The following is a 21,334-nucleotide window of genomic DNA, read 5'->3' as shown; positions in this document are numbered from 1 at the left end:
GATTTTTAAGTCAGTTCATCTTGTCCAATTTATATGTGATATTCCTTGGATCTTAAAATAAAAATGTTTTGACAATTTGTAATTAATTTAGTATAAGAATGAAATATTAAGGAAGGAATATAAGAATGAATTATTGTGAGTTGTCTTTACAAAATTGTCATTAATAAATGATATTAGAAAAATAAATTAAAGAGTTAAAATAAGAGAGTAATAAATAGTTAAGAGTATAATAATAAAAAAAATCATATTAATATTTTATTAGTATTGTAAAACGACTTATAATTTAAGATAATTTTTTTTCTATCCAAAAACAACTTATTATAATTATTAGAATAATTAATACATAGTCATTTTTGGAATTTAGTGAGTTAGTTTACTAATAGTTTGCATTACAAGTGAAGTGTATACAACTAGTTGTAATGCTTCTTTTCATCAAGTAATGAGAAACTAGATTACAACAAACTCTTCTCTTCTCTCTAATCTCTTTTTCCATTCTATTCATTCCATTCGTATGATTGCATTCCATTCGTATGATTGCTTGCAAAGTAAGAAAACTATGATACGTTAATAATAATTTGGGACGAAGGGAGTATTTTGGCAAACAAAATTTGATGTATCTAATTCAAAATTTGGATAAGTTACATTAACTTTTGATGACCCAGCTATCTCTTATAAATAGGATCGAAAGAGTCTAAATGAAATGAAACACTTATTAATGAACTATCAACAAAGTACTCTTACACACTGCGAACGTTGCCTTCGAGAAGGGGTTGATTGACCAATAACTATCATAAGTTTCGATTTCCATGGAATACATTGGGGGTTAGGGGAAGAGCCATTCCTATGAAAATGGAGGCCCGACTCTTAAATAAAAATAGGCTCCTAATAAAATAAAAACACATTTTTTTAATAATAATAATAATAAGAAAAAAAAAGTTATATTGTGTTTTTATTTGTAAATATATAATTCAATATGATGAGGAGAGTTGGGATGAATTGAAAGAAAAAGAGAGTCTCGAGGACATATGGGCCTCAAATCCGTACTAAAAAAAATTAATTAAAGAAGAAAAACAGAGAGAAAAAATTAATTAGAGAAGAAAAAAGGAATAAAAACTAATTAAAGAAGAAAAAAAGACTTGTGTGAGTGTTGAACCAATGACCACTTAGTTCGGATTGTGTGTGGTGTACGGGGATTTGAGAGGTGGATGATCACTTGTTTTGTAAATGTAACTTTGTTGCGGAAATTTGGTATTCGATTTTTAAATGGATCGAAACGTGAGTCATTCTACCTGAAAATGTGGTTTCCCTCCTATATTATTTCTCTTCTTCTTTATTGAAACAACAATGCAAAGGCTTAACATTTATCTGGAATGCAACATTGTGGAAGATTTGGGAAGCACGAAATATGGTTATTTTCTCTTCAAAGATTGCGGGGGTGGAGAAGATTGTAAAAGGTAGGAAAGTAACATCTTTGTTTAAATACTTAAGTTGGAGTTTGTTTTTTTTGCGGGGACAGTACCCTTGTACTTTGCCGAAGTTGGAGGTTAAATATTGTACTTCTCTCCTTTCTAATAAATTTGGTTTTTTTTTAAAAAAAAATGGGCAGTTAGGGTTTGCATACCAATAAGAATCATTCCTGACATATTCGCCATCAAGCATCTCACAATAATTAGCAATGCTCCTTTTATAAATATAAATAATTATTAGTATGCTTTGTACTCCTTCTCGCAATGCTTGTTTTGTACGCATGTTAATTTTTATGTTAGTTTTTCTCTTTGTTAAGACTTGAATCCTGAATCTCTAACTCTTTTACCCATATACCTCAAACTAGTAGCTAGTTGAACTACCCAACCATCCAATAATTATTAATAAATAATAAAATCAAATATATATATATATATATATATATATATATATATATATATATATATTTCCTATAAATCAATCAAAGACCAATGACTTTTTAAGTGACAAAAAAAACGGATCAACAACTATTTCATGAATCATGTACAGCATCAAATATCAAATTAAATATTTGAGAGCATCTGATTTACCATATATGTAGACTCAGTATATCCCCTAAAAAAATGTAGACTCAATATATAGAACCATTAATATAACTTTTTTTTTAAGGAAGAACCATTATATAACTTATTTTTGCACCAAAAAATAATTACATAACTTTTATATATATGAGATGAGATTTGCTAGAAGACATCAGTTAGTTTTTATGAAGGTGTCTTTTAACTACACACCTTAAGGTGTATAACAACTTTTTAGTTATAACTTGCTAAAAGACACGTTCATAAAAATTAGTAGGTGTCTTTTAGCAAATGCCTCCAGATGTATTATTATTCCAAATGCATGACATTATTATTATTTTTTGAAAGATAAAATTTATTAACAACCAAGTCTCTGCACAAGATGAACAGAGACCGGTAAAACAGAATCAAACATAACAAAGGACGTCGTATATAGGTGGAACACCTAAAAGAAAAATCATACACCTCGCACATCAAAAGCACTAATAAAGACATCGCCCAACTGAGGCTACCACCAGAGCCAATGTCAACTCCCAAATCAGTGCCAAACCCCCACACAACTTCAACAACCAAAACTTGAGCTCAAACATCAAACTCCATCGTGAATGACCACATAACCTAAATACAAACCTATCGACCACTACTCACGCCAAAAGTCCTCCATAAAACGAACAAAACCGACCAACACCCTTATAAACAACACCAGTGGCGGAGCCAGACCAAAAAGTTTGGGATGGCCGCCAAAATGATGAATGAGACTCTTCAATAACATGTAACAATGAGAAGTAATTGAGAAAATAATCTCAAATGGAGATGATAATGAATTTTTATTAGAAAAATCAATTTCAGCAACAGTGATGAGTAATTAAGACACTTCTCATTATGTTACTGATGTACTAAGCCTCTTCATAGTGCTGAACAATAAAATCAATGCTCTGATGAACAAACTATGAGAAAAGAAAATATACGAATCCTAAAAAATTTACAAAATGTTATTCTCATTGATTTTTATCGAGAAGCCTTCTCTTTAATTGAATCAATAATATTATTTTTTTTATCAATTATCACATAATCAAACAACCATAGTTTCTCCCTCTTGTATGTATAGACCTGCATTTTTGTCATATTCCTTCAATCAACATAGTTTCAACCTCAAATAATAATTCAATCAGAAGAAAACAGGTTTGGTTATTTCAAAAGGGTTTGATTAGGTTATGGAGAAATTGAAGGTGAAACCAAATCAAAAACTCACTCAAATTCATCAACAAACAACGATAACAGCTAAGAACCAACACAGTATGATTCAAAAACTTAAGGGAAAAAGGAAAATCTAACGAGGAGATTGAAAATATAACTTATAGTTAGGGTTTATGGCTCTGTAGTAACAGACAGAGAGGGAGAGATGGATACGTAGAGAAGATGAGTGAAGTGCGTGAGAGTTGCAAGTGAGAGCGTCGACGGAGAGATTGAAGATGGAGGGAGTTGCGAGCAGCGATGGGGGCGGAGAGAAGAAGATGTACGCGTTTCAGAAAGAAAAACAACATGAGAGTGGGATAGTTGTTGAATGGCATGACATGGAAGTAATATTAAAATTAGCTCAGGGGTATTATAGTCTTTTCACAGAATAAATGGGTAGGCCATGGCCAGTCCCAGTCCACACGTGGCTCCGCCACTGAACAACACCTAACCTTCTCTTCACCACAATTGTGCCTGATTAAACACCTAAAAATGCCTTATTCCAATACTCATTCGAATTCCACCACCAATCAACCCCTGATTCGTCAGAGAAGACACCATAACACACCTAAAAAATTGAGTCTAAAATTTGACTCTCAATCTCAAAGCAAAAGTGATAGGGCCATATTAGACTCTAAAAACAAAACACTAAGGCACCATAACATGGCCTTATGATTTTTATTTATTAATTACTCTTCTAAATTTACAAATTATGTAATAACCAAAGGTTTACTTCGATTTTTTTCCTTTCAGCTTTCCTGTATTTTATTACTCAATTTCAGCTTCCTGTTAAGCAACGATGTAATAAACAAAAACAAGCAAGTTTCTTGCTTTTGTTGATACATAATATTGGATTTTGTTCAGTTTGACAGTTTGGTAGGTGTTTCAAAGTCACGGCAGTCAATTATGCATTTACTTTGGTTTTCATGTGCATGAGTTATGTGGAAAGAAAAGAACGGCATGATTTTTAATAACAAAGAAAGTTTTAATAATCACCTTCTGGACAAAATTAAGCTGCCTTCTAACTAGTGGTTGAAGGCCAAATTTACTCATATTTCTTTTAATTACTATAGTTGGTGGCTTAATCCTTTTGTTTTGCTTGGGCATTGGGCAATTTTATTTCCTGGTCTTGTTAAGTTTGTTACTTTGGTGAGACTTTGATATTCTATACTGGTACGTCTTGTGCTAGATATGATACTTCCAGTGTTAATATATTCATTTTGACTTGTTAAAAAAAATTAATATTGGAGAAAAAAATTAAACATATAATTATCATATATCAGTACACCAAGTTAAATTTTATTCCATAACATATGATTGGTAAGATCTACAGTACATTTCATGAAGTTATAAAATAAAAACTGCACAGACCAAAAAAACTAAGCAGCCTTGAGAAGTAAAAGGGTCAATAAAACCCTAAAAAAACCTTAGGCAACTAGCTTGTATCACAAGGTCTATGAAAAAGAAAAACTTGCTTTATAGTAACATTATAATTACTATAGTATAAAGATCTCAAAAAAGTACGTTTTTTAGGAGAAGACTTTTCTTAAAATAGATAGATAGTTAATTGGCTATTTTGATATTGTTGATCTCTCTTGTAAGTGCTGGAATACAACTTGTACTACGAGCAAGCCCTCCTCCTCCTCCTTTCTTGTCCCTTGGACTAATTGACTTAGCCCTAATTTTCCCATCCATGTTACTCTTTTTCAACATTTCTTTCATAGCTTGTGCTTGAAACAAAACTGGAAAAGCCCTACCATATTTGTTAAACTTAACACATGCATTCATATGTGTGTTTAAAGCTTCTTCTAATTTTTTCCCACCATTTTTCTCCAACTCTTCTTTCACCGCCTCCGAACACAAACCGCACACAAATTTCCCTTCGAACTTGTTACGAACACGATCTATGTACTCGGGTGTGCACTCTTCAGACATGCCACAACACTCACACTTTGCATCTTCAACTTCGGATATCGATGGTAGTTTTAAATTATCGATTGCTTCTTTCGCCATCAACTCGAAGGAAATGTCGGAGACCGTTCTTTGAAGGTGGTCGGAAGTTGAAAGTTTCGTTGGTTTGTTTGGTGTGTTGTTGTTGTTCCTTGAGAATGAACTTGACAACAAACATTCTCCATGAGGTGCCATAACCATGATAAGAAATATATTGAACTTGATTGAAGCAAAATATGGTTTATGAGGAAGTTTTGTGTTGGATGAGGTTATTTGAGAAGAGAGTTATAACTTGAAATTTTTCAAGGAAAGGATAACCCTATTTATAATACTTTGGCATATAACATTGGAAGCAAGTATATGGATCTTAGAAACTCAAATGTCATCTTCCAAGTCGTGAACTAACTAGATTTTTCGGGAAAGATTTAATGAGAAAACGATGACTAGTGAAACTTTTAGAAATTGAAAGATTGTGCTTTTTTTTAATTACATAATTGTTTTACTTCTAATGTGAACTTTCATGGTTGGAATAGTTTTGTCTCGAAGAAAAAAAGTAAAAAAACACGTGCAACCAATGGTTCATCTACGTGCATGATTTCTTTCCATGGCTGATAATGGTGTAATTATAATAACGAGATGTGCCACTTTTCCTACTCTAAATATATTTTCTTTATATTTTTTTAATGTTTTCCCCTTGTTCTAGTAGATGATCATACCTACATATATTATACATACATATAGCTCGTAATTTACTACATAAAATATGTAAACTAAAATCAATGATAGGTCATGGTGTTAAACATTTGAGGTTTGGTTCGGTTAGAGTTATATAACTTTTAGGTCATGGTGAATTATAACATTTGAGTATGATTTCTTCAAATGATCTATGCAATTTTTTTAAGGTTTAATATGTCTATTAGGAAGCTTGCCCTGGCATGCATAATGACCTATGTAATACCTTATACCTGTTGAAGATCTAACTTAATAGTTATATTTCTATATTCTTGCCATCCAAAAAAAAAAAAAAAAAAGTTTAGCAAGGTAATTATATAGTTCAACAAGCTTAAACTATTGAAGAATTTGATAAACGTACGTGGTTTTGACAAAACATGAAAAATCAATCACTCCTACATTGGGTAAGAATAAGAATTTGAATGACAGGGTTGACGAGACTAAACTAATTGAGATCACTCTTTGATCTCAAATATTTCACAAAATTCACTGTGCCTGGTATATACTGCTACCTTTTCTTTTCAATTACCAACAAGAGTTTTAACACTTCAGTGATTAATTCAAATCCTAATATTATTCATGATATTAAAATTCTTGCAATTCTTTTGAGAAATGAGGATCATAATGGCCTAGAGAAAAACTCTATCTCAACAGAGTTGGACAATTTTTGTCAAAAAAATAACCAGAGTTGGACAATGCTTTTGAAGAGGATAATTTCGAGTTTACTTTAGTTTTGTCTAAATCTCAAATGTATAATAATATGAGAAAAATAGAAGACTCAACTTAAGATTTAATTGAGTTTGTATTATTATGTCCCTGTCATTTATTTTCTTAATTTCTTTTTTTCATCTTTAAAAATTACGGTTGTTAAGAATAATGATAATTAGTAGTTTACGTGATTAGTTAGTCAGTAAATTAGTTAGTTTGGTTAGTTTGTTTGAGTAATTGTTAAGTGTCAAATATGATCTATAAATAGAGCCATTGTACTCCATTTTATCTATATTTTATCAAAATAACTATAAATTTATATTCATTTAAATACTAGTTATTTATATTCATTTAAATATGTGAAAAATATTAGTCATAAAATACTTTTGATGGTCTGTAAAATTTGAACTTTAATCAAACATGATTTTTAAAATCCTTGGTAGGATTTTTATTTTTTTTAGTAGAAAAACCTTGGTCTGATTAATTAATCAATAACTCTAATTTTGTTTGGGATTAACATAGATACCCAAACAATAGCTCATCATTAGATGCCCAAGATTATTTTTCTCAAATGTGAATACCTAATAGGTACCGAATCTTAAACATGACAGATCTTCCATTATGGATGGTCTTAGAGAGTTACTTTTACTCCGCTGATTATTTAAAAGTCATATCTCTCCAAAGTCACCAATTTAAAAAAGAATATCGGTTTGTCTCACGTCCGGATCCTTAAATCCGGATGAGAACTATTTCTAGGAATAGGAATTATGGGATTGGAAAAAACCTCCATGGCTTAAGCCTCTACTACCGTCTTAAAGTTGAGGAATTGGTTGACACAATGAATCTTGTAAGTTTGATAAAATCAGAGCCAAAATTTTATTTTAAAACTCTTTTCCTTTTCTTTTTTTTTTTTTGGTTCAAATTTTAAAGTTATTTTCTTTACATATGATTGTTAAAAATTTCAAGAAAAAAAATTATTTTGAAAAAGTCCCATTTTAAATAGAATTATGATGAGCCCTCTTTATATTCATTCATTTAATGAAAAAATTTCTTTTTCCACTAATAAAAAAGCTCCTCATTTTTGCAATCGATTTTAGGTGGTCCAATACCAACTGACCACAGCGTATAGGTACTCACATGCATGGTGAAATGTATATACTTTGCCTATGCTTTCTTCTTTCTTTTTTTTAGAATAGAAGTGGCCAGAACCCATCCTCCACTTTCTTCTTTTGTGGTGAAATTATTTACACGCAAAAGAAGGGAATGAACTAGCTAAGTATAAAGCTTTCCTCCACATACTTGTACTTTCAGTTCACGAGGAGCTTAATGAATCATGAAAAAAGAGGAAGGAAAGTTGTTGAAGGTAGTTGTAATGAATATGTGAATGATGATTAAGCCGTTATCTATTTGTTCATATGACGAAGACAAGCATCTATCCACAAGCACATAATAATATTTTGATAAGCTAAACAATTTATTGATAATGTGCTTTAATTACAAGTTGTCCTAAAGATTAGAAGGAAACAATACAAGCCATATGTTCCCACATTTGAAAAAAGCAGTGGAATCATAACGTGAGCACTTATTACTTCCTATTTCGACATCACTATCCAATATTGAGCATTCAAACAAAAAAAGCAGTGGGATAGGAATAGGTACCTCAATGGCTGATTTTGTTCCTATTTACACTGATTTTTTTCACCATAAGTGCCTGTTTGGTATAGAATTTACAACACAAACGCATGGCTAGCATGATTTCCGAAGCAAAACTGTCGTGATTTTATTAAGCTAGCATTTGAAGCTTTTGTGCCAACGTGATGAGTTGCCGAGGTTTTCCATAAAACATGGATTGACAAACGCAAAAGCAAACAGGCTATAAGTGATGCTCAGATTATTGTCGTTGAACAATGAGGCATATCATCTTCAACCATGATAGAAATTGTGTATATACCTTCAAAAAGACGTGGAAAATCCCATTTAAGAGATCTTGGCACAATCACGTTCATGATTTCAAAGTTAAGTTAAACATGTACTTTCTATAATGGTAATTTGCACGTAGCCGAAGAGTATAGAAAGAAATCATCTCGAGGTCACCACGAGTCGTGACATATTTGCATACATAGTGAATTGGGATATAACGATGATAAGCCAATTTTAATCCCCAAAAATTTGTGTCAAATCATCGATAAAAATTTATCCCACACCCAATGTGCAAATTATTTCTAGCGCAAAATATTAGCTGGAGAATGAAGGAATAAAAGCAACATAGGCTAACACAAATAGTCATAGCATATGTAAATCCAAGTCTTCAGAGCAAATCCAGTGAAAGTACAAAAGCAAAAAAACAATACAGCATAAATGTCTTGGAGTAAGTCTTCATCTTAGCACACTGATACCTATACTCTGAACATAATGTCAAACAAAGGACCAGTTCACAAACATAAAGCAAATACAATGAGCATTCTGTTCATCATTCAGCACCTTCCAAGCAACAGCTCTCTCGTATGAGACAGGTCGTCCCATGCTTGAGAGACAAATACCACCTTGCAGACATGCAAAACCCTATCATAAGAGAATGAGGCGAAATTAATATAGAGCATTATAAAGCTTGAAATGATGGTCTGCTTTAAGCATACCGCCAATTCAGAAGGAAACTAGATTTAAAAAAAAAAAAAAAAATGGTGCATTTTAATAAAAAGAAAAGTTGTAGACCTGTTGAATAATCTGGGGGAACTCCGAAAAGAGAGTTTTTCGACCATTATCATCAAATATTTTCTCCAGACTTATATCTTGTAATGCAACTAGCGTAGTCTCCAGCATGTCGAGCCCTGCCTGGTTTGAGAAAGTGAACACTGGCATTGCCTGCATAATTCAAAGAAGGTAGAAGATTATAATAAACAACTAGAGTATTTCATTGATATTTCAACTCATATGGTTTGAACAAGAATAATAAGGCTTTCAAAACTGACAGGTAAAGCTCCTAAGGATCTATAGTTAAGGGCTTGAGGCAAAATACAATAAAACCTAAGCAAACTTCAGAGAAAATAATATTCAAATTCAGCCTTTTCAGGCTTTATAGCTCTTTTTGACATCCCCAATTTTATAGTTCAACTAATTTTTTAATATATTTTTGCATTAGACAAATGATTTGCACTGCACACAGGAGATACATGAGATAAAATACACGCCCTATGAAATAGAAATCAATTTGAAGCATACCTTTAGAGTGCAACATAATACAGCATCAGAGTGGTGCCACAAGGACTTGAGTACAGATTCTTTTCCTTCAGTATTAGATTTAAGTAGCTCCACGCCTAAGTAGCATCTACAAAACAAAGATAGTCAAAAAACAGCACTGTGATCAAAGTACCACTTTCTGCCTATTAAATTTGAGCATTAAATACAATACTTTTTTAGAGTTGTTCAGCAATAAAGTTTACAAGTAAGAAGGAACAAGCCCACTAGCAAAACACAGAATTAATGAAAAGCAACCGTTAATGTAGTGCATGCTAAGATATTGAATATAAAATGGAAGCATCTCATTTAATCTTTGTCAAAAAGTATTTGATAAGAAGTTAAAAGATCAGAGATTTGCAAGACCGTCAACTAGTTAGAAATTTTCAACTACAAAACTACACCAGGACTTGGGGTTATGCTATGCATCTATTTACAGAACTCAGCTTAGCTGCTAGCAAGACTATTTTGGTAATTTTCAATTATTCAAAAGGTTGGAAGGTCAGAGGATAAAGACAGTATGGAAAAAAGAATATCCCACTCTATGTATACAACTCACCAAACTTATCATTGACAGAACTGCAGTCTCTTTAGTGAATGGGATAGTATATTAAGTTTAGTTGTCATCTCATCCTTATTAAATCTTGAAAAATAAAGGTTTCCGTATGTAACAAGGTTATTCAGGACAAGCCCACTTGTATCATATTAAAATATATTTCATCAGCCTCAGCAAGACACGTACCTATAACTGTTGCAGATCCAATGAGCAAGGGTTTGTGCCTCAGGGGTACCTAGCGGTGACCTCAGCCCAGCATGTGAACTCAGATTAGAAGGAGAAAGTGCTAACGCTACCCTTTGGACTGATGATATAATACTGCGAACATATTGGCGTGCCATGCATGCTACATTCTCTTGCATATGACTTTCATATGCAAATTCAAATGCTATTGTCATCACAGATCTCACACAGCCAGAATTTCCAGCATTATCACTTGATGCTCGGTTTCCAGTAGGGCCAATGTCAAGGGCAGATGCAAGATCAAGAGTGCGATTAGGACTGGACGATTCCTATAAAATATATCATTGCTATAATTAAGAAAATTCTAGAAGAAAGGTGAATACAAACAAACGAACTAGTTTGGCAATATATGAAACTAACTTTTCCAGATTCAAGAGGGATGATACGAAATCCAGAGGGTAGAAGTGGGGCATCATCAGCAAATGAAGCATCAATTGGAGCAAATATAAGTTCTGCACAGGTGCCAATAGCATTCTCATCCATTCCACTGCAAAGCTACCAAAACAACATAAAGTGAGTTATATGTAAGAATATCACAACCAAATATGTCTTAGGAATCATCACATTAAAACAGAAGGCTTCCCCATTCCAATGGAAGCGGGAGTTCAAAAGTTACCGAGTAAAACTAGCTAGATATATTGACATTGGCGATGTTTTGATTTCAGACACAGGTAAATTCTCTTATTCATTCCTAATTTTGAAGTATTATAATAATGTAAAATGATTTAAGTCCTTAATTAGTTCAAACCATATAGACAGCACAATTACAGGGTGAATAAATATCAACCTTAAGATCTCTAGAAAATGTGATGTAACTATGCAAGTGTTAGGAGTACAAATCCATATGACAAGGAAACCAGGTAAGCAACGTCCATAAGAGAGTTAAGCATGGACCAAACAATATGAGGAAGAAAAATAACTTACTTGCAACAGAAACAATTCTCTGGCCATCATTTCTTCAGGAGAATGGGCAACTCCGTCCAACTTAATAACTTCCAAAAACTAGCATAATTAAGCCAAAAGTTAGTACATACGGAATTATAAAATTAATAGTAGTTATAATGCATAATTAGCACCAATATATCACCTCCTCATGCTCAATAGTGTGTGCTAGCGGGAGTATCACTTGACCCCCGTAATTTCCTACGCGAGATCCTGTTAAGCTACAAGGGCCAACTTTAATGGCAGCAGCTGTGTAAGCATCCATATTATGGTCTGCCCATTCTGATCTATGTTCACGCAGGAACCTTAGGAGAATGGCTGGAGGCACATTCTGGACAAAAAGAAATGAAATGTGTCAATATAGAACTTAACATGAACCATTGGATATGTGCAATGCAACTCATACAATTTTGTGTAACTTAACAATTCCTCTGGCCCATACTTTTCATAGGGGTACAGCAGGACAAGCAAAGGAAAGAAATAATATGGATGCAACAAATAGGCATGTTAAAGGGCGATGAAACAAGTCCCTATAAGTACCCCTCTGAGCCATGTTTTGCCTAGGCATTTGGAAGTCTTTATTAACGATCATTTAAATTATATGATTACTTTTCAATAGAACACATGCCTAACTACTATGCAAAGAAAAGGCCAGACAGTAAACGTTATGCAATGGATGCTTAACATAGTAATAATCATGAGCTTGATTGACCTGAGTAATTGTCTAAAAAAAAGTTTTCAGAAACATATTGTAATTTATCATTATTAAGAAATTTATTGAAATTGCTAAGCATCCTGACCTGTAATAGCATTGATGCCTTGGCACATAACACAGCATTACTGACAGAAGGAAATCCATTGCCAAAGGAAAGATTCAGACCCATTAACTTGTCAGGTGATGAATTCACTAGAATAGTGACATCATCAACACCGTCATTGCCCATCATTGTCCATCCTTCATCAGTAAATCCATTGAGTGCCTCATTGAAACCCCTGCAAAGAAGATGTCAGATTCCACATTTATTTGTGAAGTGTAAGAATAAAAATCATGCCCCCTTGGCAAAAGATACTAACCGGCTCAATCTCTGGCTAAGTGCCCGCAGAGCTGCTGGTCGTCTTCCCCACCCAGTGACATTGGGCTGAGAAACTTCATGCGAAATCTGCCTTAGATGACGTAAAGCCTGTATGAAAAAGAGAGAGAATTAATTATGCCATAGTCCTTTCAACCACACTAGTCAATATTATTGTTACTATTAAGTTGACAACATCTTTCCTAATCTAGACTTAAATAGGAACAGCAGAACAAACGCATATATGCCGGTGTACCATCAGTAAAAGAAATACAACAACCATACCGCCATAGTAGTCTTCTGAGCCAGCACCATCGGTGATTCATATAGTGGACGCAGTACTTCTGGAACGCTCCATGGCTATCAATAGTAGCAAGATGCTTAAGTTAATATCAAGTTAAAAAATATTATTATCATTATTAGAACCAAGTTGAATAAATGTACCTCCAAGTCCATATGATCAACAATGTGGATGATGGAACCACCTCCTTCACAAGGTCTTATCAGGTACCCACTAGGCAGCATGTCTGCTCTAACAAAATGTGGCACAGGAGGCATGCTTGGACCATTTTGAGTATTTTTAAGAGACCTCTCACAGATCTAAGGCACACATAAACAATGATTTAGACATATGTGTTGCAGGACTAGAAAATATAACAGTAGGACTGGGTCATTGCACAAGGAATGTGAATTATTAACTACAATATCTAATCAATTACAAATTTAGGCTAAGAATTTTAGAGCCACTTGCCACTAGGCTGCCATCTTCTACAACAGAAGTGTAGCGTAACAACCAGAAGTCGCGAGCAGGTGCCAATGTGGTTGGTGCATAAAGCTGGTCATCAAAAGCAACAATAAGCATACAAGTTATTGAGTGTCAATCATCAATATACAGAATCTTCATCCATGCATTATAAATTGTTTTTTACCTGCATATAAAGCAGCTCAATAGTTCCACCGCTAGCAGTGGGCAGCACATTGACAATATCAACAGCTCGGCAATCACGAAACCACAAAGGACGATCTTTTAGGATTTCCGCAACCTGGAAAGTGTATGTTTGACCACATGATTCGTAAACTCAAGTAAGATATTCAATAATAGAGATTGCAAATCTGGACCACTTACCCTAGTGGGTTCTAGTCCCACTAGACCACAAGCTCTTGCTGCGACACCAGTGCAACCATGAGAAATAGCGACGATTCCAATGGAATCCGGACCAGGCTGTCCATATCAGCAAAATTAACAACAGGAACGTATTTTTAAAAAATTAAATTACTCAAACATAAATGCTAATGAGGATTACCAGAATTAAAGAAGATTATTGGAACATTGGATGATAAGTTATCCCAAGATGACAATTTTACAGTTTTTTTACCAGTTTGTTTTATTAAATAATGTAACTAATAACTAATGGGTCAACCAATGAAATAATTCTTGAGATACCTTCATTCCAGGCATTTGGACCCACTCAACAGCGGTTCCAGTAGCCTTTGAAAGAAATTCTGCTAAAGTTTCTTCTGCAATGGACAAAAGCCTGAAAAAGGTAAAAGAAAAAGAGAAGCCAGGATTCCATTAGCCATATATACACAAACAAGTTATCACAAACCAAATGTCAGAACGTGACCAAGTATCCATCAATCACACTCACCCTGCAGGACTTGCATCCCTTGGGGGATGTTGACTAGTCATATTGTGCTGACCACTAGTCACCACTGACTCACAACTCGTATCTTTGGTTGCCTGCGTATGCAAAGAAAGTGAGGGTAGAAGAACAATTAAGCACAAGACAGAGATTTAAATTTCACAAATATCACTTACATTTACAGTAGTCTCATTAGGCTCACATTTCTAAAAAACCGTAAAAGAATCTAAATACACATCCAAATGGGAGAAACCATGTTTTTGTTCGAAAAAACACGTCCAGACAATATTCAAACTGTATTTTTCCGAATGTGTACTTTCAAAGTGCTTTTGGGGAGGGAAAAGTTCTCTGTAGCACCAACACTTCTAATTGAAGGCGTGTCCTGTGTCCGACACATGTTAGTGTCCAACACGACACAGACGTGTGATTACATTCAGTTATGAAATTTTCTCATATAGCATGTCAGCGTTATGTCCATGTCAGTTCTACATAGGAAAAGTTCCTCCCTAATAGAAAAAACTAAACAGACTATCAAGAATCTCAAAAAACAAGAACATAAACTTACATTTTGGGTGTTTTGACGAAAATAGCCATTCTCATACACGAGGTGAGACACCTGCTTCTGCAACCTATCATTTTCCTCCATCAACAGCTTATTCATGGCTGTCAACTTCCTATTCACACCTTGCAACCTGAAAGACTCTTTTCTCTGCTTCTCTCTACATCTAAATTCACAACAAAAACAAAACACAACCTCAACATAACACCAAAACTTACTCACAAACATAATAAAAAAAAACTAACAATTCGCAAACAAAATAATGCAGTTAAAACACATAACCAAAGGAAAAAAATACCATTTTTATAAATTTATTTATATTATTAAGTTGTCTTAAATGTATGTTTGGTTCCACTTTTAAATAAGCCACAATTGATTCAAGAGGTGTAAAATGTAGAATTGATTCGGCCACCAAAATTGGTTCTAACTTGAAGCTAGAAAACTGAGCTTTTGATTTTAAAATTAATTTTTACACTCAAATTAATTTTTCAAATCACTTCAGATTCAGTTCACTTTTAGCCATAATCAATTTTACATAATCAATTCACTCATAATCAAATTTTGCCAGCCCGAACCAAATTGTGTGACAAAAATTGATTTTCTAAAATTGATTTGTTGAATGGTAAAGTAGTTTATATTTGGATATATCTATCTAAAAGTAAGTTAAACAATAAAATCCATTGTAAAAATTAGTTTAGACTCAAAAACTACAAATCCTAACTTCAAGTTAAAACTAACTAACTTAAAAGATAAAGATAAAATGAATTCTACTCGAGACCAACCAAACATGTGAAAATCAATTCTAGCTTCTTCATAACCAAACATAGACTAAAAAGGTTGAATTAAACAACTTTACCTTCTATTCTGAAACCAAACTTTGATTTGCCTTGGTTCAATATTAGAAAGAATAGGACATTCCCTAATAAGTTGTTGTCTTCGAATTGAACTTGGTTTAGGACATTCATGATAAAGCCTTTCAAGAGCTTCAACCTGCTCAGGTGTATAACGTACATACTTTCCATTATCCATTAAGTGCTTATTACCATCCTTGCATGCCATAGTAGCTGTACCACCTTATTTTCCTTCTAACCAAATCCAAACGCAAAACACAAATCAAAAGCGCTTAATCTAGTTAATTGTTTGAGGAGGAAGAAGAGTTAGAGTTTTTTGAATCTGAGAAACGGTGTCGTTGGATCGATCTTCATTGAATTGAAGAAACCCTAAGTTACTGTGTTGTGTAGGTGAAGTTGAGAAATATTTTAAGGAAGAAAATGAAATGAAAGTGCGGAACAGAGAAAAGTAGAAGAAAAAGAGAAGATATTGGTTGGACCAAAATAGCCTTATCTATCGGCGCGGTTTCCCATATTTACTTGCCTGGATTTAGATTATATTCTCATCTTTGTCGTTTTCTCTGCTTGTTATAATTGCTTTCTTTAATGTGAACTAAATATATCTCCAAGCAATGAATTAAGATCTTCTCCATTTGTTAAAAGTAAATAGATACTCCCTCGGTCTCTAAATAATTGTCGTTTAAGGTTTATGCACGATTATTAAGGAAATGATTAATTGTGTTGATTTTGATGGTAAAATTGGTATCATTTACTAAAACACCCTTATTAATTGTAGTTAGTGGAGTAGTTAAGTTGGATGAAATTCAATAAATAAGGGTATAATAATGGAAAAAAAATAATAAATGTTGCATTGGTATTCTAAAGTGACAATTATTTTGAGAAAAAGAAAAAATAGTAAAAATACAATTATTGTGAGACGAATGGAGTAATGTAATTTGATGAATGAAAGATACAAAATGTAGTGAATCCTACCACTTAGTGGATCACACTACTATTAATTATTTTCAAACTTTTTTGTGTCTTTATCTTTACAAATTGAAGAAATAGAGAAACTAATAAATGGAGATGATCTTGACTCGCACGCAACTGTATATATTAATCTTATCTATTGGATAAGATTATAAATAGTGACGAAGTTCTCCATTAAGAAACTTAACGATGTTGTATTCTCATGATTGGATATAAACTTGGGACTTTTAAGACATGGAAGTCTTCGAACTTTTCAAAGACACTAGTGGGGCTCGAATCCAAAACCTTAAGATTTGAAGTGATTTTTGTTTAAGTTTTGGTCTCATAGGGTAAGAGCATACCTCAAGACACAAAAAAACACTTACAAAAATATATACAGATCATGGTCGAATTTTCAACGTGCTTGGAGAGCCTATTGATAATTTAGGTCCTGTAGATACTGGCACAACATCTCCTATTCATAGATCTGCGCCTGCCTTTATACAGTTAGATACAAAATTATCCATTTTTGAAACAGGAATTAAAGTAGTAGATCTTTTAGCTCCTTATCGCCGTGGCGGAAAAATAGTACTTTTCGGTGGAGCAGGGGTAGGTAAAACAGTACTGATTATGGAATTGATCAATAACATTGCCAAAGCTCATGGAGGTGTATCTGTATTAGGCGGAGTAGGTGAGCGTACTCTTGAGGGAAATGATCTTTATATGGAAATGAAAGAATCCGGAGTAATTAATGAAAAAAATATTGCGGAATCAAAAGTAGCTCTAGTCTACGGGCAAATGAATGAACCGCTCGGAGCTCGTATGAGAGTTGGTTTAACTGCCCTAACTATGGCAGAATATTTTCGAGATGTCAATGAACAGGACGTCCTTCTATTTATTGACAATATCTTCCGTTTTGTCCAAGCCGGATCCGAAGTATCTGCCCTATTGGGCCGAATGCCTTCCGCTGTGGGTTATCAACCCACCCTGGGTACTGAAATGGGTACTTTACAAGAACGAATTACTTCTACCAAAGAAGGGTCTATAACTTCTATTCAAGCAGTTTATGTACCTGCAGACAATTTGACCGATACTGCTCCTACCACGACATTTGCACATTTGGATGCTACTACTGTACTATCAAGAGGATTAGCTTCCAAAGGTATCTATCCAGCAATCGATCCTTTAGATTCAACGTCAACCATGCTCCAACCTCGGATCGTTGGTGAAGAACATTATGAAACTGCGCAAAGGGTTAAACAAACGTTACAACGTTACAAAGATATATATATATATATATATATATATATATATATATATATATATATATATATATATATATATATATATATATATATATATATATATATATATATATATATAGACACACACATACACACACATACCTCGATAGCGGAAGTTGAATCCATAATCTAGCATATTAGTCAACTTTTTTTTCCTAGTGATTCAAACTTTTATTAGTTGTGTTTAGGGTTTTGGTAGCAAAGTAAGTTAATTTGAGTAAATGAATTTTAGTTGAATGTGAGTTGGAGCTGTAACAAAAAAAGTACTCCATCCGGTCATATTTATAAGCAAAAAAACACTTTTTAGGTTTCATTGAATACACAATGTGTCTATATTATTGACCAAATACATTAAATATTGAATAAATTTAAAAGTGTTTTTTTCCTTATAAATGTGATCAGGGGGAGTACCAAATGTGAGTTGGAAAAGTACTAATTCATGTTAAGAACTTTTTTGCATGAAAATTTAAGAATTACTCTTTTTAGCAACAAAATTATCTAAGAACAGTACTTTTTGAAAAGTACCAACACGAGATGCATACATCCACTCCTAAAAATAACTTTATATTTGCAGTGATTGAGCATTTCTCTGATAGACACAAAAACAACTTTAAATATTTTTTAGCATTGAATTGAAGGAATATATTAATAACATCGACATTGGAGACTAATTCACAAGCAAGCTTAATCCTTATTTAAAGTGTGGCTTAAGTGTGTTGAGGAAGTGAAACTGCGCTTGGTTATGTCACTACTTGTCTAGTTTAAGTTGTCTCATGAGCAAGAGTAGTTGCTTTGTAGGTTGAGGCTTTTGGTGGTGTTTTTACATTTCACAAACTGTTTGCTTGTACTCTTTGTACTTTGTGTGTGTTTATATCAATAATATTCTCTTTGTTTCTTAAAATGTAAGTTAACCAATAAATTTGAAACTTTTTTTTTTCTTTTTTTTTTTTTAATAAATTTGAAACTAAAATTAGGGTAAAAAATTGAAATACTTTAATGTATTCAAAGTTAATTTGGTGCTTTTGTTTATCACTCCTCTAAAAATGAATCCAAGTATGCAGTCAAGGAAGTGTACTTGGTCTTTTTGTAACTGAAAAGTTTCTCCTCAAAGTTTATCCTTTCTTGATAAAAATTCTATTAAACTTTAACTTTATTTGAGCTAAGATTAATTTAATTACCACATATTTGTACATATATCAATTTGTTTAGGCAAAAATAGGGTTACTTCGTTTCTTTGAAAATGAGAGAAGTGATATAATTTGGAATTTGAAATAAAATAAAGGCTTAAATATGTTTTTAGTCTCTAATATTGAAGTTTAAGCTAGACTATGATCAACCATATTAACTTACCGTACAAATGAAAATTTGTAGTCAACTTGAGATGCAAAGAGTATGTGACAATGCGAGATAATGGGTTCTACATTTCTTTTAGCACTATAAGAAATGAGAAGAAGGTTATGATTGTCCAAATGTTTAAAGTTAAGAGATGTGCCTTAAAAAAATATTATTTTTAATTGATAATTGAAAATTCATTAATAGAATTTTCAATCCATATTCATGCTATACCATTTACTAATTAAAGTCAAATATATTGATTTGATTTTGGACAAAAAAATGATTAGGTTGTTACCAATACTACCTACCTAGTACTACATGTTGATTATTTTTTCACCAAAAAAGTAAAACATGATCCTTATAAGCATATATGAATTTTCAATCCATATTCATGATATATCATATACTAATTTAAGCAAAAATATATTGATTTGTTTTTGGACAAAAAAATGATTAGGTTGTTACTACCTAGTACTACATATTGATATATTTTTCACCAAAAAAACAAAACATTATCCTATGCATTGAAAGCTTTTCGTGACAACATTGCCATAAGCAAAATATGGAGCAATATAAGGGAAGGATAGAGATAAAGAAAGAAAGAGAGGATGGGAAAAAGAAGAGTAAAATATGGGAAATGGGAGGGGCGTTGAAGGAAGATAATGCGCGGAACAGAGTCTTAAAATGCACAAAAGTCTTTCGTTTGCGTGCCTCGATCTAGGACATAATCATCATTCTTTTGCATGCGTTTCTCCAATTTTAAACATTAGTTACATGAACTGTTGTGTGCAAAAGAAGACAACTTTATTTCCTGGGCAAAAAAGAAGACATATTCTTTTATCAATAGAAATTTTTAATTAAAAATGGATATCTTAAATATTTTTTTTTAATAAAAGATGGATAAGAATGATACTCTTTCCGTCCCATAATAAGTGACTCATTTGCAAAAAATAAATATTATCTAAAAAAGATGACTCATTTCACTTTTCAATACAAACTTTTTTCCAAATATAACTCTAATTAATATTATCATCACTCTCGATTCAATATATTCCACTTGCATTTATGACAATGGATAATACATCAAAACTTAACAAAAGCACTTAAATCAATTTTTCTCTCTCCTTCATTTATACATTTTTCTTAATAGTATGAAATGAACAAATGACTCAGTTAATCTGAAACGAAGGGAGTATATACGTATTAGGATGACCAACATTTTTTGTTCATTTGAGGCAAGATGACAAAAATAAGTATTTATAAAGAGTAGTTTTTATCTTTTAGTCAAATAATATAATGACTGAAACTTACATATTTTAATCGTGGAGAAGTGGGGAGTTTGAGATTCAAACCCCGACATAATATTGTTTTAGCAGCTATCAACTGAATTGTACATATAGGCCATATAGGACAATCACGGGTTAAAATAGTAACAAGTATAGAAATTATGTTGAAAAATGGTGTATTATTCAACTTTTTAAAGTTAAAAAAAATGGGTATGTCTAATACAAGTTTTTTTTTTTTTGATCAAATGTCTAATACAAGTTATTCTTAACTAGCTAGTGACATTTGTAATACTTATAAGCATGATTCTTATAATATACTCAACGTAATAGTCAATTTGATGCAAGAATTGAGTAGCTTGTAAACCTCATATTTTAAATGAGATTCTCTAATATGAAACTTTTTTTAAGGGAAAAATATGAAACTCTTGAGGGTTGATGTGGCACTATGGCTCGTTTTCCATGATCATTAATTTTCACTTTTCTATTTCTCTTTTCAAAAGAAAGATATGAGAGCTACTTTTACCTCCCATGATTTCTTATATAAAAAAAAAAAAAAAAAACGTATGTCGTATGGAAGCACATTTATAGATGAAAAACTGGTGTTTTCCAGACTTATCCGAATCGAAGGAAAAAAAATGCATTTTCTTTTCCTAATTACTCATCCAAAATACAGGTAGAGAGATAGAAAAAGAAGC

At 32.7% G+C, this 21,334-nt stretch overlaps 2 protein-coding genes across 3 annotated transcripts; both read right to left on the bottom strand.

Annotated features, from left to right (window-relative positions):
• Nucleotides 1-4,557: 4,557 nt before the first annotated feature.
• Nucleotides 4,558-5,522, bottom strand: LOC146896839 (uncharacterized). The gene has a single exon (XM_085736259.1). It carries the CDS (start codon nucleotides 5,427-5,429, stop codon nucleotides 4,842-4,844), a length of 588 nt encoding a protein of 195 aa, XP_085592385.1. The 5' UTR covers nucleotides 5,430-5,522; the 3' UTR covers nucleotides 4,558-4,841.
• A 3,412-nt stretch (nucleotides 5,523-8,934) lies between these two features.
• Nucleotides 8,935-16,197, bottom strand: LOC146896838 (homeobox-leucine zipper protein ATHB-15-like). Of its 2 annotated transcripts, XM_085735584.1 has the most exons (18): nucleotides 15,772-16,197; nucleotides 14,922-15,081; nucleotides 14,363-14,454; nucleotides 14,158-14,248; nucleotides 13,840-13,935; nucleotides 13,643-13,756; nucleotides 13,465-13,548; nucleotides 13,158-13,313; nucleotides 12,999-13,073; nucleotides 12,718-12,824; nucleotides 12,444-12,636; nucleotides 11,789-11,974; nucleotides 11,626-11,703; nucleotides 11,062-11,196; nucleotides 10,645-10,970; nucleotides 9,888-9,993; nucleotides 9,381-9,530; nucleotides 8,935-9,230 (listed from the first exon to the last, which is right to left on the bottom strand). In XM_085735584.1, the coding sequence occupies exons 1-18, from the start codon at nucleotides 15,972-15,974 to the stop codon at nucleotides 9,084-9,086; spliced, it is 2,499 nt and encodes an 832-aa protein (XP_085591710.1). In that variant the 5' UTR covers nucleotides 15,975-16,197; the 3' UTR covers nucleotides 8,935-9,083. The 2 variants fall into 2 exon arrangements, with proteins under 2 accessions (XP_085591710.1, XP_085591711.1); XM_085735585.1 differs by lacking the exons at nucleotides 13,465-13,548; nucleotides 13,643-13,756; nucleotides 13,840-13,935; nucleotides 14,158-14,248; nucleotides 14,363-14,454.
• Nucleotides 16,198-21,334: the final 5,137 nt, after the last annotated feature.

The sequence above is a fragment of the Medicago sativa genome, chromosome 8 (genome assembly GCF_051527215.1).
Source record: "Medicago sativa cultivar Bolivia chromosome 8, Bolivia_mono, whole genome shotgun sequence".
NCBI lineage: Eukaryota > Viridiplantae > Streptophyta > Magnoliopsida > Fabales > Fabaceae > Medicago > Medicago sativa.
This window is presented reverse-complemented; position numbering and strand designations above follow the sequence as displayed.